Raw genomic sequence first — 18,251 nt, 5'->3', positions numbered from 1 at the left:
TTAATTGTGTGGGTAGTCAGAGAGGTCCTGAACACAGTCATATCAGTCTCACTCTGGAATTATTGGGAAAAGTATTTTTATAGTACTTTGAAATATCCAGAAATGATCTATTACACAGTAGAAATGTTGGACTTTACTTTGAAAAATCTCTTAATCTATACAGTAAAAATGTCTAATATTAATTATGTGGGTAGTCAGAGAGGTCCTGAACACAGCCATATCAGTCTCACTTTGGAATTATTGAGCAAACAGTTTTTATTGTACTTTGAAATATCCCCGTTCCCGTTCTGGGCGGTTCGGATGCGTTTACCATAAATATCAGTATATAGGTGCAGTAGAATTTCTGTGTCGGCTGATTTGACCGAAGACACGCGAGTGTCGGCTGGCTTGACCGCAGTGACAATGTAGGTGTGTCTCTTGACTGAAACCAGAGCTCTTAAACCATATCTAAACACTTTTCAGGAAGACTTCGACTTCGACTTTGCGACGTGAACAGTCACACCAGACAAGATGTCACAAACTATAAAGAATATTTCAGTTACTTATGATGCCATAAATCCCAGTAACACGTTCACCAACGGAGATATACTACATGGACGAGTTACCGTAGAACTTGCAAAGGACGCTAAGATAGACACGCTTTTCATTAAATTCAAAGGCAAAGCGAATGTACGTTGGAGCGAGCGTCATGGGAAAACAACTGTCGTATACCATGACAAGGAGAAATATTTCAAATCCGAGCAATTCTTCATAAGGGAACAGAAAGACAACGGCAAGTTTTGTGAACAGAGAATGTCATAGCCGACCAATCGTGGTAAATTGTGAAAACGTGCTCTATTTGATTCTAGTGTGTTTCAAAGTAGCATGTCCATTGCCTTTTAATAATGTGTTGTGGTCGTAAACTGTGCTTTATGTTTCAGATGACTTTGGCGCGGTTCTTTTGAAAAATGAGGCTGGACAGCCCTGTAAGTTGAAATCAAACAAGAGATATTTACATGTATTTTGCAAATCTATATGTTAACAAATGCAACTGAAATACCCAAATCACAAAAAGTATGGTCTTATTCGTTCATTTGTCAAATGATTCGACATGTGACCTTACTGTGAGATCCTCCAAAAACTGCTGTGGACTAATTTGACATCAACGACTTAAAAAAAAACCATTTCCTGTAGCTTTTGGTCATTCCCACACAACAACTGAAAAATATTGCCCTATTTCTCCATATAGAAGTACTTCAACGGTACTGAGCTTCCTGCTTCATGTTCTGCTACTCATGGTTCTGCTTTCTCAGGATTTGAATAGCATGCCATCATTCACAGAACTATGAATTCTGCCTTGTGCCAGGGAACTATGTAGCACAAATGTCAGGATATCTTTCTGTGAGGGTGGGTCTATGTGTTATTAAGTTATTCTGTACAGGGGAATAAGCCAGAATTCCTCGTAACAGTTTACAGATTTAGACAGTGACCTGAAGTATCAAACAAACTACCCCGGTATTTAAAATGCGAATGCCTGTTTTTTTGTTTTGTTTTTCAGATTGTGATGTTGTTGCCCCTGGAACTCACGTATACCCATTCACCTTTCAGCTCCCACAGCAGTGAGTCCTAATACTGTAGAGGGCACCAAATATTGTTCAGGTTACGAAGTGGGAATTAGAATTTGCAAATTAATTTTATCCCCCCTTTGCTCAGGAATCTACCGGCATCTTTTAAAGGTGCATGGGGATATGTTAGCTACTTCTTGGAGGTAAAACTGAGCAGGTCAATGCGACTCTCGAGCAAAGCCACAGCAGAGATCCGCTATATTCCAAAGCCAGACATGACAATTCCAAACCTCATGGTGAGCTCATGGTCATTTATATTTGTTAATCAAACACTTCTGTCCGAAGCAACATAGACAATATATATATCTTGTAGTGTATCTTTTTTAAAGATATTGACCTTCTTGTTCTTAGTACCTTGCTCTACCAGTTGCTTTACCAGTTGGACCACAGGAACATACCAAGTTTGTCTGAATTGATGAGCTGTGGTTTGTTTTCCAGTTAACCAATTCTTCTTGTGCATTCTATGACAACACATCGTTCTGTTGTTTTCATTCAGACTCCTCAGTATGGCACGAAAGAGAAGGGGATGAAAGTGTTTACCTCTGGGAATGTTTCATTCACTATCCACACGGAGAGAATGGGCTACTACTTGGGTAAGATTTCAAACCATAGAGCGATTGTCCAGACCACAAGTGTGTGTTTGTGTATTTCCTAAAATATCACCCTTGGGCAGAGGCTCTGGATAGCCATAGTTACAGGTGCTTTGGTAGATTTGGACAACTACATAAAACTGTGTAAAAATGTTCTGTGTCAGCCACCATAGGCATAGAGAGAATTTATGTCAGTAATGTCCTCCATATTAACGGATTTCTCATGATACCACCGTTGCTTTTACAGGAGAAGGAATTAAGGTTGTGGCCGAAGTTCAGAACAACTCGTCTCGTGCCCTCAAACCCAAGTACTGCCTTTACGCGAAGCACAGTTTCTTTGCAAGACACAAAAGGAGGTTACGCACTAACGAGATAATCAAAGAGGAAGGAGAGCCCATCGCACCGTCCACAAATCAAACCATAACCAAGGTCCTCACCATGCCAGCAAGCCTTGACTTGTCCATCCTTAACTGTAGGATCCTGAAGGTGGAGTACAGACTCAAGGTAAGAACCGGCTATGATCAGACAAACTCAGCAGTGTTCAGATGTGCAATACTTTAGTCAGTGGTATTTGGTTTAAGACAGAAATAATGTGTGCATTCTCCTAAACTGTTTGCGATCATTGTGCACAGAAGAGTTTACCTTTGGGTCTACTGCGCTCATGGTAGTGGAAAAAACCTGTCTAACAACTTTAGCGACTAACACCTTCTCCAAATACAAAAGGTCAAAGCACTTGTTTCTTTGTTATCTCTAAAGCAGGATCTTTATATTCTCAGTTTCATAACCCCAGGTAACTGGGATTTGTGTTATGTAATAACAGTTTACACATAATATACACGTCATTTAATTTTCCAATAGATAAACACTGGCATTGAATGGGTCAGACTCTCTTGTGTTTCGACATTCCAACATTTACAGCCCCTGAACTCTGCTCAATGATTGCAGGCCAGTTGCTCAAAGTGTCTGTCATAGGCTGGAATATATAGATTTTATTCAATCAGGAAATTAGAGAAAGCCATCAAGGGAAATATGTGGTGCTGTGTGCAATGTTTGTTGAATAGCTGTGATGTCTGTTTGGATGTTTATGCATGTAGCTTGGTGTAAGCCATCCACTGTATTTCACCCCCACCAAACAACTGGGGAGAGCAACAGGCAGGCAGAGGCAGGCTATATGTCATGGTCAACAGATTCCAAACCCAGGGTGCAGGAGTCCACGTCCTAGCATTGAAGATCTGCAAGAGTGGTTCATAAACCTGCTGGCCTGTTGCCCTGTTCACTGTGCAGCGGTAATCAAATGCAGATTGTTTTGAGTGGAGAGTACAGAGTGATTGCTGGTTCTGCTCCCACCTACTTAAATGCTCTTGTACGGGCAAATGTTTCCCCCAGGATGCTGCGCTCGTCTAATGAGCGTTGTTTAGCACTGCCGTCTGTACAAGTACGGCAAACTAGACTTTTCTCATTCGTAATTCCACGTTGGTGGAACGAGCTGTCTAGCACTACTAGAGCAGGGGCGTCCCTCTCTACCTTTAAGAAGCTCTTGAAGACCCAACTCTTCAGAGAGCACCTCCCTTCCTAACTTGCACTTCTACTAGTACTTAATTTGCACTTACAGTAGTTACATTCCTGCACTTTCTCTATTTTTTATGTAAAATAGTATTTATTGTTACACTAGGTCTCTATTGCTCGTAGCTTGATTGTTGTCTCCCTTGTACGTCGCTTCGGATAAAAGTGTCTGCTAAATGTCAGTGTAATGTAATGAGTAGTGGTAGAAAAGCTCTCTTTTAGGAAGTTGTTTGCACAGTACCACACCTATACTTCTCACATGACGTCTCTTCCAGTTCTACCTCGATGTTCCATATGCTTCGGACCCAGAGATCAAGTTTCCTATTGTCATTCTCCCGCTTACACCAGCCATACAACAGGCGGCTCCATCAGCATCGGCGATTGGGTTTGATGGTTACTGGAACCCTGGTGAAGCAGGATGGAACAGCACCCCATACACGGCTCCTCCTCCTCCAGCCTATGAGTCCTATGCATTGTATCCTCCGTTACCTAATTATCCTGGGAAATCTTGATTCATTGATTGTAGTGTTATTATTACTAATCACCAATCACCAGGTTGCAAATGAGACTGAAAAGGATGTTCTGTATATTTGTCCTACATTGATTCTAATGATAATCCTGTCTGGAGCACAGAGCGAAATGTATACATATCTATATTTATTTGTGAATGAGAAGTGCCAACACAGTTTGAATTAGTCAGTAAAAGCAATGAAAAAGATATTTCTGACGTGATGATGGATTCATGTTTTTTGGGGAAAGTAGTGTGTATCTCAAACCCTACCAATTTTATTTAAGTGTAGTCAATATACATGTTCTGTATGCTGAGTCTTCCTGTATTACTCAAGACACTCACAAATACTTTTTTTCTCCAAATAATCTTCCATAACACATCTTTGCCTTTCTGTTGGCGAGCATCTGTTCACCATCCTTGTTATTTTTGAAACCACACACTTGTATCATTCCACAGTGACATATTTGTCATTCCCCACAAACCTACGCCAATACCCCCTATTTTTTTGTTTGTTGTTACTTTGTAAAGGTTGCCACCTACTGGTTGATATGAATTCTGAATCCTGGCACCATAAATAACCAAACTTCCTCATGACTGTGATGTTGTGGGTTACAGCATGCTCATTGGGTCCCAGAGTAAAACTGAAATCCGCTCTCTGGAGGCCCAACTGGACACATTTCAGTTAGAAGTGGCATAAGATAAAAAAGCTCAAAGGAGAACCATGACTCACCAACTTTGATATCTGTTGCAAACACACACTCCACCAAGGTAGACAAAGGAGTAAACTGTCAACCTCATACGACAGTCACGTTCTACTCTACAGATAACCCTGATGTAAGATTTTTGGTAACGCTTTATAATCAAGTACATTGACTTAATAAAACTGATGTCAAAGGTTGCTTTTTGTCAGCTTGGCTATTGTCACATTAACACATGATGTAAAAAGGTTAACATTAAGTTATTTTATGTTGTGTTACGCTGCATGTAACACAATAACTATATAATACATACATACATAATACATACATAATACACATAATACATACAACTATATATATACAATCACTATAACTGCCTGAAGAAGGTAAGGGTTCGGATGTTTTAAATTGTTATAATGGTAGCTGTTGCAAACAGCATTGATTTAGAACTAAATAGTAGTCGCAGCTTAAAACATTTTATAGTACTATCACACTGATAAGCACTACGTGATTATATACTATTAAAATGTATATAATCATAACCAGCTCTTCTTTCTACCCTAAGAACATAACATTATGTTATAAAACATAGGCTACCAGTTTATACAGATATAATGCCAGCTTTACGTTAGTGTTGACAAAGGCTTCACAATTGCTCACACCAGCTGGAATCAGCTGTCATAAATGTTTATAAATGCCTGTCAGTTGCCATGAACGGGCTGTTTAGGTATCGTATGTATATTGTATATTATAGTATATAAAAACATAGTCCTAAATGACTACCTAAATGATTACTAAATTGTTCTCACCTTTTGATAAGAGTTAAGACATACAAGTTAAACATTGTAACGTACAGCATGTAATGCAAGATAATGTAAGACTTAAATTGTCAGTAAACCCCCAACTCTATCCACTTTATAATTTAAATAAAAAGGGTGGGTATCGTGACAAAGAGAAATCCCAAACAGTTGACTCTCTCAGCCTTGGCCTTGGATGATTTTAAACAGTAGATGGCGTGTTGAATCATTTTCAACCCATACAGTCATATCATTTAGTTACTCAAAAAAACACATTTAAGTGTATACTACCTTTTTAAATGTCAAAAATGCCTAACAATCGATGTTGATTTCAGCTTGTGTTTTGCACCCTGGCTGAGCTCATTTCAGTGCTGACCTAGAGAATGTAACTTCAGACACAGTGCACGTTTTGACCGATCAGCTACAACTGCATTAAGTGAAAACATCTGGGATCCATAGCTACTCCTCTGAAATAGTAGCCTGGTTTGTAATGGACTGAGCTTTGATCCTATTGTGACCCTGCTCTTGATCAGAGCTGACCTACTCCGCAGTCATGTCCAGTCTTCAGGTCCACATAATTACTTCCACATGACAAATAGGTAGTTAGGAGTTTGCAGAGTTTAAGGGCCTTCATTTAAGTTTTGGTCTTGCTAAAATTCAGTAAGAAACTGTCCCAAAGTCAATAGGTCACTATGCTTCTCTAAAAAAATGTAGTGATCAGAAAGGTGCCTTACACTTGCTGTGGAAGACTGATCCTATAGCCTGTCTCAGATTTCATAGAGATTTGTTAATGGTTTTAACAGCTCTCCAGTGCTGTGTAGCATCACATAAAATCATAAATGACATAGATCATGGTGAAAGGTTTACAATACATGAAATAATCCTAATGCTTTTGGCACGTAAATGCCTTCACATAAACGGAACCATAAGAAGAGGAATGAGAATCGTATGCATAGTAACAGCCCTGTCAATCACAGGCTCATAAGTTTTTTTGTAAATGTCTATAGACTTCTGCATAACTGCTGGATAAGAGACAGACTCACAGTAATTGAAACAGAAAACAAAATACCTTTTTGTTGCATTATGAATAAACTTCTGGATGGATATTCATGACTACTGGTGATTTTGTTTTCTACAACAACGCAAAGACTGAACTATCTGACACATACTCTATCTCAAATGTTAATTATTCAAACTGAAATGGTTGTATTTTTGTCTTATTTTAAGAGGCTGTTTACCCTTAGAGATAAAAACTATAAAATAAAATGCCTGTAGAGGCCAGTTGAACATCTCGACCCTCAGATATCCCTTAAGTCTTCAAAAATAGTAACACAGTCTGAAGACAATGCTAGTTGATTACTATGATCAGTTGGCCAGTAAACACCATTTGGAGAACGTGCCTCCGTGCTTCCTTGGGAGAAATGAAGCCACATGGCTATGCTCATTGTCACTGGGGCACATTCTCCATTGCAGCCCATGCAAATCTGAAGTCACAATAGAATACCCAGTGTCCCTCTCCACTCCCGTGCTGGGGAGGCTGTTTTTGGAAAGGAGGGCTGGAGGAGTGGTTTAGAGAGATCTCCCACCCCAACCGCCAGCGAGTACCCATGACAACAGTTTGAGCCTGCTGGCAACTCCCTGTCTTCGCTGGTTGGGGTTGCCATGGAGACTCCCCGTGGGACTCCCCCAGATCAACGGGAGGGGCGTCCAGTTGACTAACCCTCTCCCAGTTGGGGAGCTGCAGGGAAAATGCACTGCAGTAGATCTGAGAGACCAAAAAAAACCTTGCTAGGACTAGAGGCCCTGGACTCTGAATAACCACGAGAACGAAAGAAAGAAACAGAGAGAGAGAGAGAGAGAGAGAGAGAAAACCAAGCCTACAGAAAACACATGCACCACTCCATGGTCATCGAAATGAATCCTGTTAGCTTGGCTATTCAGTCGTGCTCGTTCATGAAAGTGTGGCATGCATGCCGTTCTGGTTTCGGGATGAATGCCCTACCACGGAGCCTGAAGGCAATGCTGCTTCCTGTGCCAAACATTTTCATTTCTGGGAGCCTGTGTTTTTGCAAGAAAGCCTTGAAAAGAGTACTCGTTTTTGGTGTACTTTCATTGAGGCAGGGAAAGACATTGCATTGACATAATATGTGATGCAGAAAAAGGCAAAAGTCCTGCTCCAATTTCCCGAAAACTGTTTTTGTAGACCTACACATTTCTACAGATCATTTAAGGTATCACATTTCTGTTAACAATAGCATGTGGCTGCAAGAGAAGGAATAACAAAGGACAACTGTTCACAACCCTACCAAAAAAAAGCAATGCAATGCTCTTATGTTAACGCAACATATCTGGTATTACCTGGTAATGGGAGCCATATTAAACAGTCATAACACCCACACCCCTGACTAGACTCTTAAAGCCTTCTGTATTGCTATGCTGAATACTACAAGGTGGGCAATCAAGTAGACTGTGAGGATTCCCATAGTTAAAATGTGTGTAATGGTTTTTTCATGACATCATCACAGACTACTCTCAATGAGACAGCAAATAACACATGGTAGTGTGTTATTATTATGACATCATTAGAAATTATAACATCATGGACAGGGAGTGTGAGTATCCCTTGAGAGAGGCCAGGTGGATATTTCCCTTTAATTGGCCATGTCCTCAACTGAACAGAACAATTCCTGTCAAAGGAAATATTTATTAAATTGCTGATGAGTGAAGGTTAACATTGCTACAGTTTGTTGTGCATTCTGAAAAGATCAGCCCTTTCGGTGTATGCACCTTGTGCGTACTGTGAATGGATGAGCCATTATCAACCTGATACTCTCGAAATGAGTAATGTGGCCCCACTTAACCGAGACACTCTTCAAAAGTACACATAATGTAAGGAGTTCTCTGAGAGCTCTCCATAATGTAATCCCTCATTTGAGAGTATTTCATTGACATGCAGCAAACTCACATTTAGGCTGCTTATCAGCACGCAGATGGTCTTGTTGTGGCGCTTGAAGTGCCTTTAAAATGGCACCAATCTGCTTGTCCACGAGGTAAAGTCTATTGGCCTTGTAATTGCTGCAAGCTGTGTCCCTTTCATGATGCAACAATTACAAGCCTTGGAGTTTCATTGAGAACCTTTAGCACAGTGTGTGGATTGTGTGTTTTGAGACTAAGATAACTAATTCCGACAAAGAGTGAGGGAAAATCCTTTTTTTATGGAGAATTTATTTTGGAAAAGCATAAGAAGGTCTCACAGAAAAACATTTTTTGTCCACTTTAATGGCTTCAAAGTTATCTAGCTTTAGAGTTTTAATAATTTTTTTTCTTTTCTTGTAATATAAAAAAGTGACACAAGGCCTTGTTTTTTGTCTTATGAAAGGCATTTGACGAATTCCACATTAATGCAACTAAGGATAACAGATTTAATTGCTAATTGAAACGTGCGTTACCATCCTAACAATTATGACTAGTTAACAATTACTACTGAAATCTAAGTATGACGTGTACAGTACCTGTAATGATAACCTTTGGATAACAAACTTCAAAAGTTTTTTTTTTGTTTTACTTTTCTCTGATGTCACATTAAAACAAAACAAAACATTGTAAATAAGAGATTTAAAAAAAGAAATACGAATAAAAAGGCTTATTTATGGAATTCCGAGAAGCAGCCTCCACGGCAGAGGTGCACGTTGCAGATCTTGCAGCCGAACACGCTCTCGTGTCGCAGCCCCTTGTTGGTGCAGTTCCTGCAGCGTCGTGAGCGCTCGGACATGCGCTCCAGCCGGTGGCCGTACTCCAGGGGTGAGTCTGCGTGGCGCTTGCGGGCGGCGCGCTCCATACCCCGTGCACCCTGGTAGTCCCCGATGAGCTGCTGGGCGAGGCGCACACGGAAGTGGCGCAGCGTGAATTGTTTCCCATTGAAGCCGGCTGGCGGCGCCCCGGTGCGCGTCTCCCGCAGGATCACATAGGCGTTGACAATGCACAGGTTGACGTAGAACCACAGGAAGTAACGCCACCACTTCTTGCATGGCCGGCCCACCTGGTAGCACTCGCGTAGCTGGTCACACAGGTCCACGCCACGCATGTTCTCCTGGTAAAGCAGCAGTGGCAGCGGCCTCGGCACCCCCAGACCCATGCCGCAAGCCCCAACGCCACCGCCGCTGTCCCCGTCACTGTCTCCATCCCTTTGCCTGCTAGGGCTGATGCCTACGATGCCCGGCGCGGAGTTGGTCGACAGGCAGCTCACCACCTTGGCGTCCCGTGTCACTGTAGCCACCAGGTTGCCGTGCTGGCACTGGTAAAACTCACCGGGTGCCAGCTTGCCCACGTTGCGCGGCTTGAGGGTATCTGGGTAGCCGCGGCGGGCCGGTTGAGTGGGCCCGCAGGCGTACAGGCCGTCCCGCAGTAGCCTCTGCAGCAGAGTCACAGAGGTGAAGAAGCTGTCCATGAAGATGTGGTGGTGCTTGGCCTCTAGGCCACGCACAAGAGCGGTCACCGCTTTGCGGGCCACGCCGAGTGCCGCCTCCTCGCCCGGTTTGCCCACGTAGATGCGCGTGCGGTGGCAATAGCCCGAGCGGGAGTCGCAGAGCATCCACACCTTCAGCCCTTTCCTCAGGGGCTTGGAGGGCATGTACTGTGTGGGGGAGAAGCGGCCTTTCGATGCGATGGAACACTCATCGATGGTGAGACAGCGGTTAGGCGCGTACGAGTCCCACATAGTGTTTTCCACCACATCCAGCAGGGGGCGGATTTTGTAAAGGCCGTCATAGCCCAGTTCGCCACGCGTTGGTTCAGATTCGCGGTCACATAAATGGAGGTTTTGGTTTAGCTTCTCAAAGCGCCGCGCTGTCATGGTCTTTTTGAAGCCAGCATTCCCTATGAATATGTCACTGGCCCAATACATACCGTAGTCAGGGAGTTGGTTTATACCCATGAGAACGTTCAGACCTATATAAGCCCTCATCTCCCTCAGGTCAGTGGGATGCCAGTGGGCATCTGATCTCCCACTCCTCCTTTGCCTATAGAGGGCGTAGTTGTTTGTTTGTTCTACAATGTGTTCAAACAATGAATCTGGGAAGAGCAACCGGAAGTAGTCTAGTGTGTCAGCATCATCCCCCAGCGAGTGCTGAGGGCCACTGACAGCAGTGAATGGCTCAATTGATATTACCTGATCGGGCTCTCCCCAGAAGTCTGGAGAAGTGCAGTCTTCGTCTAAAAGATCATCTGAACTGAAAAACCCCGAGTGTTCTTCCTCCTCTAAATCAGAAAAATCCATGTCCGAGTCGGTAGACGTTGTTTCAGAGCAGTTATTGGAGGTAGAATAATAGGACTCCTCAGCGTACTCCTCTGCGTACTCCTCGTGCTTGATCCCATTTCCAGTGACTAAAATAATATTGCAACCGCCTCCCGCGATGTAGCTGGCTGAGTCCGCAGTCTCGTCTGCTGCCGCTGTGCTTTTGAATTCAGTCTCCCCCTCGTTCTCCTGTAGTTCTTCTTCCTCCGAGTCCGAGTCCGGCTTTCTAAAAGGAATCTCGAACCACTTCACATCTACTGAAAGATTTAACGGACACTCTTCACTGTCGGAGACGGTATTAGTTTCTGTGTCCGCGCTAGTTTCCAAAATAGTAAAAAGCTCTCTCCTTTTTCTTGCCGCCATGTCGGGGTATTGAACTGCCCCTGCATGAGTCTTTTATTTATGTTAGCGGGGTAAATATTTCTCAAAACTAGCCGCAAATTAAAAAATTATTTGAAATGTACTTATGTGCGTCCACGGGAAACTCGTTGGTCTTTAAACCATGCTGTTTTGAGAGCCTTGAATCTCATTGTTTCCGCTCTTGGTTTTTGTACGCTTTGTAGCGCAGTGTGGCCGCAGACGTCAGAAGCTGCTTGCATGTCCTGCTTTGTAAGGGCGTTTTGCGACTGCAGCTGGTGGGGTTGCTAGTTCGCTAGGCTGGCAGATGGCCGCTTGCTGTTGAAATGCCCGCTGGCACTCGCCACTCTTTGTAGCTGGCCACCAATCTCGAAAAAAGCCCAGGGAAACGCCAGGTATAAGGTTAATGTTCCTAAGTATGATTTAAACATTCTTGATAAGACACAAGATAGTTTTAATGAAAGATTACTTAGCCAACATGGCTTAAACACATGGAGTGTATTAGTAACAACATCGTTGTTATGGAAGCAGCAGTTGCCAGCCCCTTGCGCATCGTGATATTGTGCCTGACGCAGATGTGTGACAGGTAAATATACCGGCAACAGTTTATGTACATGCCACGTTTGAGCTCTGCAGCAGAACAAACAACAATCACAATCACAACAACAGCAACTTGAATCTACTTGAGACCTAGTAGCCCACTTGTCCGTAATAAATTCAATATCTTAATCAGGCAAGCAGAGGGCAGAAGGGTAGGCTGCATAGAAGAAATAGTAAACTTTGTGTCAAACAAGCACACCAGTCATTTCCCCTCCCCTCTCTGTTTAAAAAGCCTTGGGAGTCATCTATATCTCTCCTCCCCTCTCTCCCTCGTGTTCAGTCAGTGGTTGGCGCTGTGCTTGGTTAAGCATGCAGCTCTGAAAAGATTTAACTCCAAGACTGCATAGAGGCGAGGAGAACCACCATTCCCCTATCCATGGTATCCATCCTATTTGGCCATTCTGCCATCTCAACTCTGAAAGCACCATTTTGGCGAGGGCAGTGTCTGCTACAAACTATAGCTTTTACTAAATTATTATGTAACAGTATGGTGTTATCGTCATAAAAGTCAAGTGGAAAATACTATCTGGCTTATAACACGCTGTCCAGAATATGAATGGGTTGGTGTATGAATGGTGGAAATGTAGGCTAACCTGAGTTGTTGCTAGTGTTCTGTGGGGAGCACTGCAGTGCAGTGAGTGAAGAATGTGAACTATTGCAGGAAGCCAAGCCTGAAGAAAATGTCCATGTCTGACGCAGGGGCTCATGTTCTTGTCAACACAACATGGCAAATGGCAGACCTCACATTGGCCAATGACATTGTTACTTATAGAAACACTTTGTTCATTTGGCGTAGCTTTAGTGATTGTGTTTGGTTTCAAATCTCTGCACATTCTTTTTTGGAGCTCAGGGTTTTTGCCTTATCCAAGGCGACACCGCTGACTGTGCTAAAAGGGGAGTTTTAATTTTAGTACGAGACGCTCTGTGACGCCTTCGGTTCTTTCTAGAAGTGTTGGTTTGTCCCTGGTAGCCATAACCACTATAGGGCACACCTCTTTGGAATGTTCATTTCTTTTTCTGTAACGACACCAAGCCAGCAATGAATTGGCAATGGTTAGGCAAAGAGAAAGAGAGAGAGAGAGAGAGAGAGTGTGTGTGTGTGTGTCGGTGTGCTTAAAAAGATAACTCCACCAAAAATAGAAAGGGAGAGAAAAAACCCTCACTCCAGCATTTCCAGGCCCCTGGAGCTCAGGGCTGCAGCAGACCCCATGGAGACTCCAATGGTGGGGTGGAGAGAGGCGCTGACCAATAGGGGCAGAGACTGTACGTGTGTGTGTGTGTGTGTGTGTGTGTGTGTGTAGTGTGGTGGTGTGAGAGAGACCGAGTGTGTCTGTGCATGTTGGGGGAAGAGGGGGGGGGGGGGGCTGGTTTGGTTGAACAGAGGGGGGAGGGTGCGTGAAGAGAGAGAGAGCTGGAGCGTGCAGGCGAGTGAGTGGGAGAGAGAGCGAAAGAGAGAGAGAGCAGAGGGGAGAGAGGGAAGGAGGAGGAAGGGGGTTTGCTCCTCCCTTTTTCCTTTACGTAATAACAGAGATTCTAGCGTCTTGTTTTCTGATATTGGCACCTAAAACTGATGATATGTCATGGCATATGACAGGTTTACCAAACAGTAACAACAGACAGACACACACACACACACACACACACACACACACACACACACACACACACACACACACACACACACACACACACACACACACAGAGACACATACACACACACATATATATATATATATATATGCACATACACACAGTGATGGCTCAGGGCACAGTGTTGTAGCCATGACAAGTTTTAGTACTTAAGTGGGTCAAATATCCTTGGGTATTTGTTGTTGCTAACGACATAAATTGAGATGTACTAGGGCAATCAGCATTACCCAGTCAGCGCTAACAACTCCTCTTGCGTCATTTCAATGTGAACTTCTGCTGAAAAAGTGGGCAAATTCAAAAGAACTTACTTTGATTGGCAACAACTTTCTGGTCCTTCAAGGAAAAGAACTTACTTTGATTGGCAACAACTTTCTGGTCCTTCAAGGAAAACGTCTTTTCACATCCATGTCTACGATTTACAATATTTCCTGCAAAAATTAATTTTAACATTCGCTTGTGTAATTACAGCTAACTTTCCATGTCTTGTAGCAACGTTAAGTGTATCAAAGAGCAAGATGTCAGTTTTTGGAATTTCACCGGTAGGTTAAAAATGGATTTTCTGAGGTTGAGGAGTTAATTCAAGGACATCTAAATCCATAGTGATAAATATGTGGGAAGGTATTCACATTAAAAGGTCCCATTTTATCTGAGCAAATTGTATTTGTCAGATAAATTTTATGGGCTGCATTCATTTGCATGAATAAGCACATATTATTTTCCGACATGAATGTATTTTTTTTAATACAGAAAAGGAGAACAGTTTTCATGTCTCTAAATTGAGTTACATTTGTTTAAAGGGTAGAATTCCCTCAGACAAATTAATAATTCACTTTACCACAAATTCTGTATCTTGTCCAACTGTGTTGTAACCTTGAGGGGTTGAATACTTTTCCTCAACATGGCACACGTGCAGATGGGGAGAAAGCTGCTGATTGCAGCATAGATATGGCAGTCTTCTGGCCTGGATGTGGCCCTGGTCTTGGATGTGGCCCTCTTCCTGCCTGTATCCTGTCTATCAGGGTCAGATCAGGTCTTTTGTCAGGGGTCTGCCCTTTTGTACATGTGCCACGTTAAAGAACATCTCAATGTAATTGGACCAGGCACAGATTTGGTGTGAATACGGTACTGTAGTACTGTATTTACGAGTACTGTAGTAAGCCACAATGTGGGGAATTCATGCTCAGTTAGTCTGTGGCAGGCAATCAAAACACCACCTAATACTAATTGGACCTGATAAACGGGTCCCTAAAAAAACTGATGTCTACATAGCTTTCTCACTACTGCCCTTGAGTCCAATTTGGAGTCAATGAATAATCTATTACGTTCCCAATGACATCCCCACCCCATTTTTTCCTGGTGTCTCCGCTGCTTGTGGAGAGGATGGCAGTAGCCATCTTGGTCTTCTCTGGGCACAGTGACCTCCAGAGGGCAGCTGAGAGCATGCCTGCTGCCTGTCTGAGGAAGCAGGATGTAGGAGTGGTTGGGTGCCTTGGGCGACACCCCCCTAGTTCTGGCCATTGGTTTTGTGGTGCATATGATTGCCTGGTTGTTGAGACATTTGTATGATAACGAGTGGTGCATATTTCCCCCCCTGTCATCCTGTGCAGTGTACCCTAATATGCCATTTAAGCATGTGTACTGTATGTCTCTGGTGTTTTGGGGGGAGAGGAAAAAAAAACTTAACATTTTTGGTGAAAGATGATAGTGAGGACAGATTGCTTGATCCACTGGCCAAAGGGATCAAATGTGTTGCTGTAAACTGTGTCTGCAGGGAACCAGAAAAAAGCAAGTGAAACAGAACTCCGTTGTCAGTTTGCCATGCTTACCAGATGGCTTGTGTTGAGAGGGATTTACATGTATCTCAGGAGTACTGATCAGAAAATGGATGCATACCCAAGTGACAAAGGGACCGTGAACCATGGACCAGCCATTAGTCATCCAAACCAAAAGGTGATCTTGGACAGCAGCACATCAACTTTTTGAAACCCTCTGACTTTGGCATGGAGGGCCTAAGTGGGGCGTAACTGGTCCTTGATTACTGCCCAGAGCTGCAGCTTCACGTATTTGTCTGCGGGATAAGAGAGACCTATTAGAATCACTCATGTCATTTTCCTGGATGATTGCCAAAAGCGGAGGAGCAAGAGTCAATATGTTGAGTTGTGGTCCTTTACATTATATTGCAATGTTTTGCACCATAAAAATTTACTTTGTATATTTTTATTTACAGTATATAACTAAACATTTGTATTAACTGTGGTTTCAACATTGGTGAAGCGATTTGAATCCTATTGGAGTTCATGTATTGCCAACCACATATAATTAATTTAAGCAGCTAAATAAAGGGGCATTTGGTCTACAGTAATGACATATCTGAAGGTTAATAGTTGACAATTGCACCTTTGTCTACTTGCATGTTGATACTTTGAGGTGCTTTGTATGGATCTGTTGACAATTTATAGGTCTAGGACATGCAAAGAAATACCGAAACAAAGTATTTAAAGTTTGCAGTATTAATTGGAACATTGTTTATTTATCATATTTGGAGTAACATCACCATAAGTCAATCTCCTTTATCATTTTTCTTTCTTCACATCTTATGCATCATCAAATCTGGAGGAAGACTGTGGTCCTATTTTAGAATTTCAGGAGTTCCCAGTGCAATTGATTGTCAAGGGTAAAAGGATAATTTTGGCTAAAAAATGATTGTGTGAAGTTTGTTTGCATGTCCACCAGGTGGTGCCATATATTAAGGCTTGACAGACTTGGAAAAAACATTTTGGCCCACCAACACTACATCAGTTGAGATTGGACACAAAAGTCAATGTACACGTAAATATCGAATTAGTTAGGATTCTTGACTCCATTTATACATATTAAAATGACATTGATTTAGTCTTTAATCTTGTTGTTTTTCATGGATCTAAGATGTCTACCTGTGTGTGTGTGTGTGTGAGAGAGAGAGAGCATGGTATTCATAATGGACACCTACATGTGGTCAAACCATGTATTGTTTGGTTAGGAAAATGAAATTCCATCAAATGGCTATGTGTGACCTCCCAATTGCAGTGCTCTTCTCAACACTTAAATATCAAATTAAATACCATGTTTGTGCCATTTGTAAAATGTATGCATTATGCATGTAATAATGTACTATGTGGCTTCACATACACCTTGACAACCTGTCCTACTCCTATGAGGTAGAGTGTGGAGGAACCTATGGTTTGCCTTTGAGCTAAGTGCATAATGTAGTTGACTATGATCACCAAGTGACATTGCTATTGTTCTGAAGAATATGGCCTAGTCGGCCATTTTCTCATTTGGCCTGTATGTCATCTCAGCAACTGACAGCTATGGTTCTCTGCCCTTATGCCAAGCTTACTTGACATACTTTGAACAGTGTTGTAAGACATCACCCAGTATAACCAAACATGACACAAAACATCACATTCAATCAATCTGACTCTTTATGTTCAGCACAAGTATGCAAATTAACCAATCATCTCCTGAAACACTTTATTGTAAAGCTATTTACAATGGAGGGGGTTTGGTTGGATTGGCTGGACTACAGCTCAGGCGGCACAAAAACCTCATGAATGTCTGGCCAAGGCAAAATGATCCCAAGCTGTATTATTTCAGTCCATGTTTTCAGTTGATCATAAGTTGGCAAAGTATTTGTTTGATGTAATAGATTATTCTGTAATTGGAAAAGTAAACAGAGGTTTAATGAAAAGAAAATGACTGAGATTACTGACTATTAAAAAAACATCAAAATTGTTAATATAACTTTCCAATGGAGATGAGCTAATTGCCTTCTTGGCTCGACATCCCTGCTTTTCACTGTGTTGGAATAACAGCAGGACTCAGTGGGATGTGTGGTACCTATGTATCACACTGGGCACTGTTTTGTGAACAGTGGTTCTCAGTGTCACTGGAACAGTCTAAGACATAATGAGCAGCCACCTTCATCAATGAATATTGTGGTCATTGCTTAAGTGTTTCAAAAGTTTTCCTAACCTTTTGTCTAAAGTTTCATTGTCCAGTGTTGCCCTGCCTTTGCAGTCAATTTGTCTGTTGGCCACTAGAGGGAGCCATGGCCCAACAGAGGGATTCATAGAAGGCTCCTGTGTTTTGGGGCTCCATGTGTAATCCTTACCTATCTGCTTTCTGGAGCTGTGCATGTACCTTGTTGAATGTTTGTACTGAAATGTGCAGCGTTGTGACAATCAATCATGGGATGTTCTAACAGAGGGATTATATAGGACCCACAATGAAAATAAGTCTACATTTTGAATTGGATTGGCTTGAATGAAAATAATAAGTTTGAAGTGACATCACATGTCCGTGCCTATGCATGCTTGTCTTCCCATCCATTCTTTCACACTCGGTCAACACCTCTCCTCCAGGCTTTTTCATTTGCTAGCCAAACCGTGTATGTCTGATGGTGGCCTGTAACCATGTCAATGGCACTCATAAACATAAGAGCTCATCAATGATACACTGAGCTTTTCCTGACCAGCAGCCAGGTACCTATCAAAAGGACACATACACCACTCCAGTTGAGTGGCTTGGCTCTGAGAGGAGTTTCACA

General features: G+C 42.5%; 2 protein-coding genes across 2 annotated transcripts; one reads left to right on the top strand and one right to left on the bottom strand.

Moving 5' to 3' along the window:
- Window positions 1-479: 479 nt before the first annotated feature.
- On the top strand, window positions 480-5,106 carry LOC105901097 (arrestin domain-containing protein 3-like). The gene is made up of 7 exons (XM_031570657.2): window positions 480-781; window positions 921-965; window positions 1,538-1,598; window positions 1,693-1,840; window positions 2,101-2,197; window positions 2,442-2,698; window positions 4,033-5,106. Exons 1-7 carry the CDS (start codon window positions 511-513, stop codon window positions 4,267-4,269), a joined length of 1,116 nt encoding a protein of 371 aa, XP_031426517.1. The 5' UTR covers window positions 480-510; the 3' UTR covers window positions 4,270-5,106.
- A 4,300-nt stretch (window positions 5,107-9,406) lies between these two features.
- On the bottom strand, window positions 9,407-11,419 carry LOC105901098 (piggyBac transposable element-derived protein 4-like). The gene has a single exon (XM_012828492.1). It carries the CDS (start codon window positions 11,417-11,419, stop codon window positions 9,407-9,409), a length of 2,013 nt encoding a protein of 670 aa, XP_012683946.1.
- Window positions 11,420-18,251: the final 6,832 nt, after the last annotated feature.

This window comes from Clupea harengus, chromosome 7 (genome assembly GCF_900700415.2).
Source record: "Clupea harengus chromosome 7, Ch_v2.0.2, whole genome shotgun sequence".
NCBI lineage: Eukaryota > Metazoa > Chordata > Actinopteri > Clupeiformes > Clupeidae > Clupea > Clupea harengus.
Note: the sequence above shows the minus strand (reverse complement) of the source record. Positions and strands in the feature narration are given on the sequence as shown.

Bases quoted from the DNA above. Each gene is read 5' to 3' on its own strand.
- LOC105901097 (XM_031570657.2), top strand. From the start codon at position 511: ATGTCACAAACTATAAAGAATATTTCAGTTACTTATGATGCCATAAAT. The intron at 1,841-2,100 runs GTGAGCTCATGG...GTTTTCATTCAG, and splicing joins TGACAATTCCAAACCTCATG to ACTCCTCAGTATGGCACGAA. The intron at 2,198-2,441 runs GTAAGATTTCAA...TTGCTTTTACAG, and splicing joins GAGAATGGGCTACTACTTGG to GAGAAGGAATTAAGGTTGTG.
- LOC105901098 (XM_012828492.1), bottom strand. From the start codon at position 11,419: ATGGCGGCAAGAAAAAGGAGAGAGCTTTTTACTATTTTGGAAACTAGC.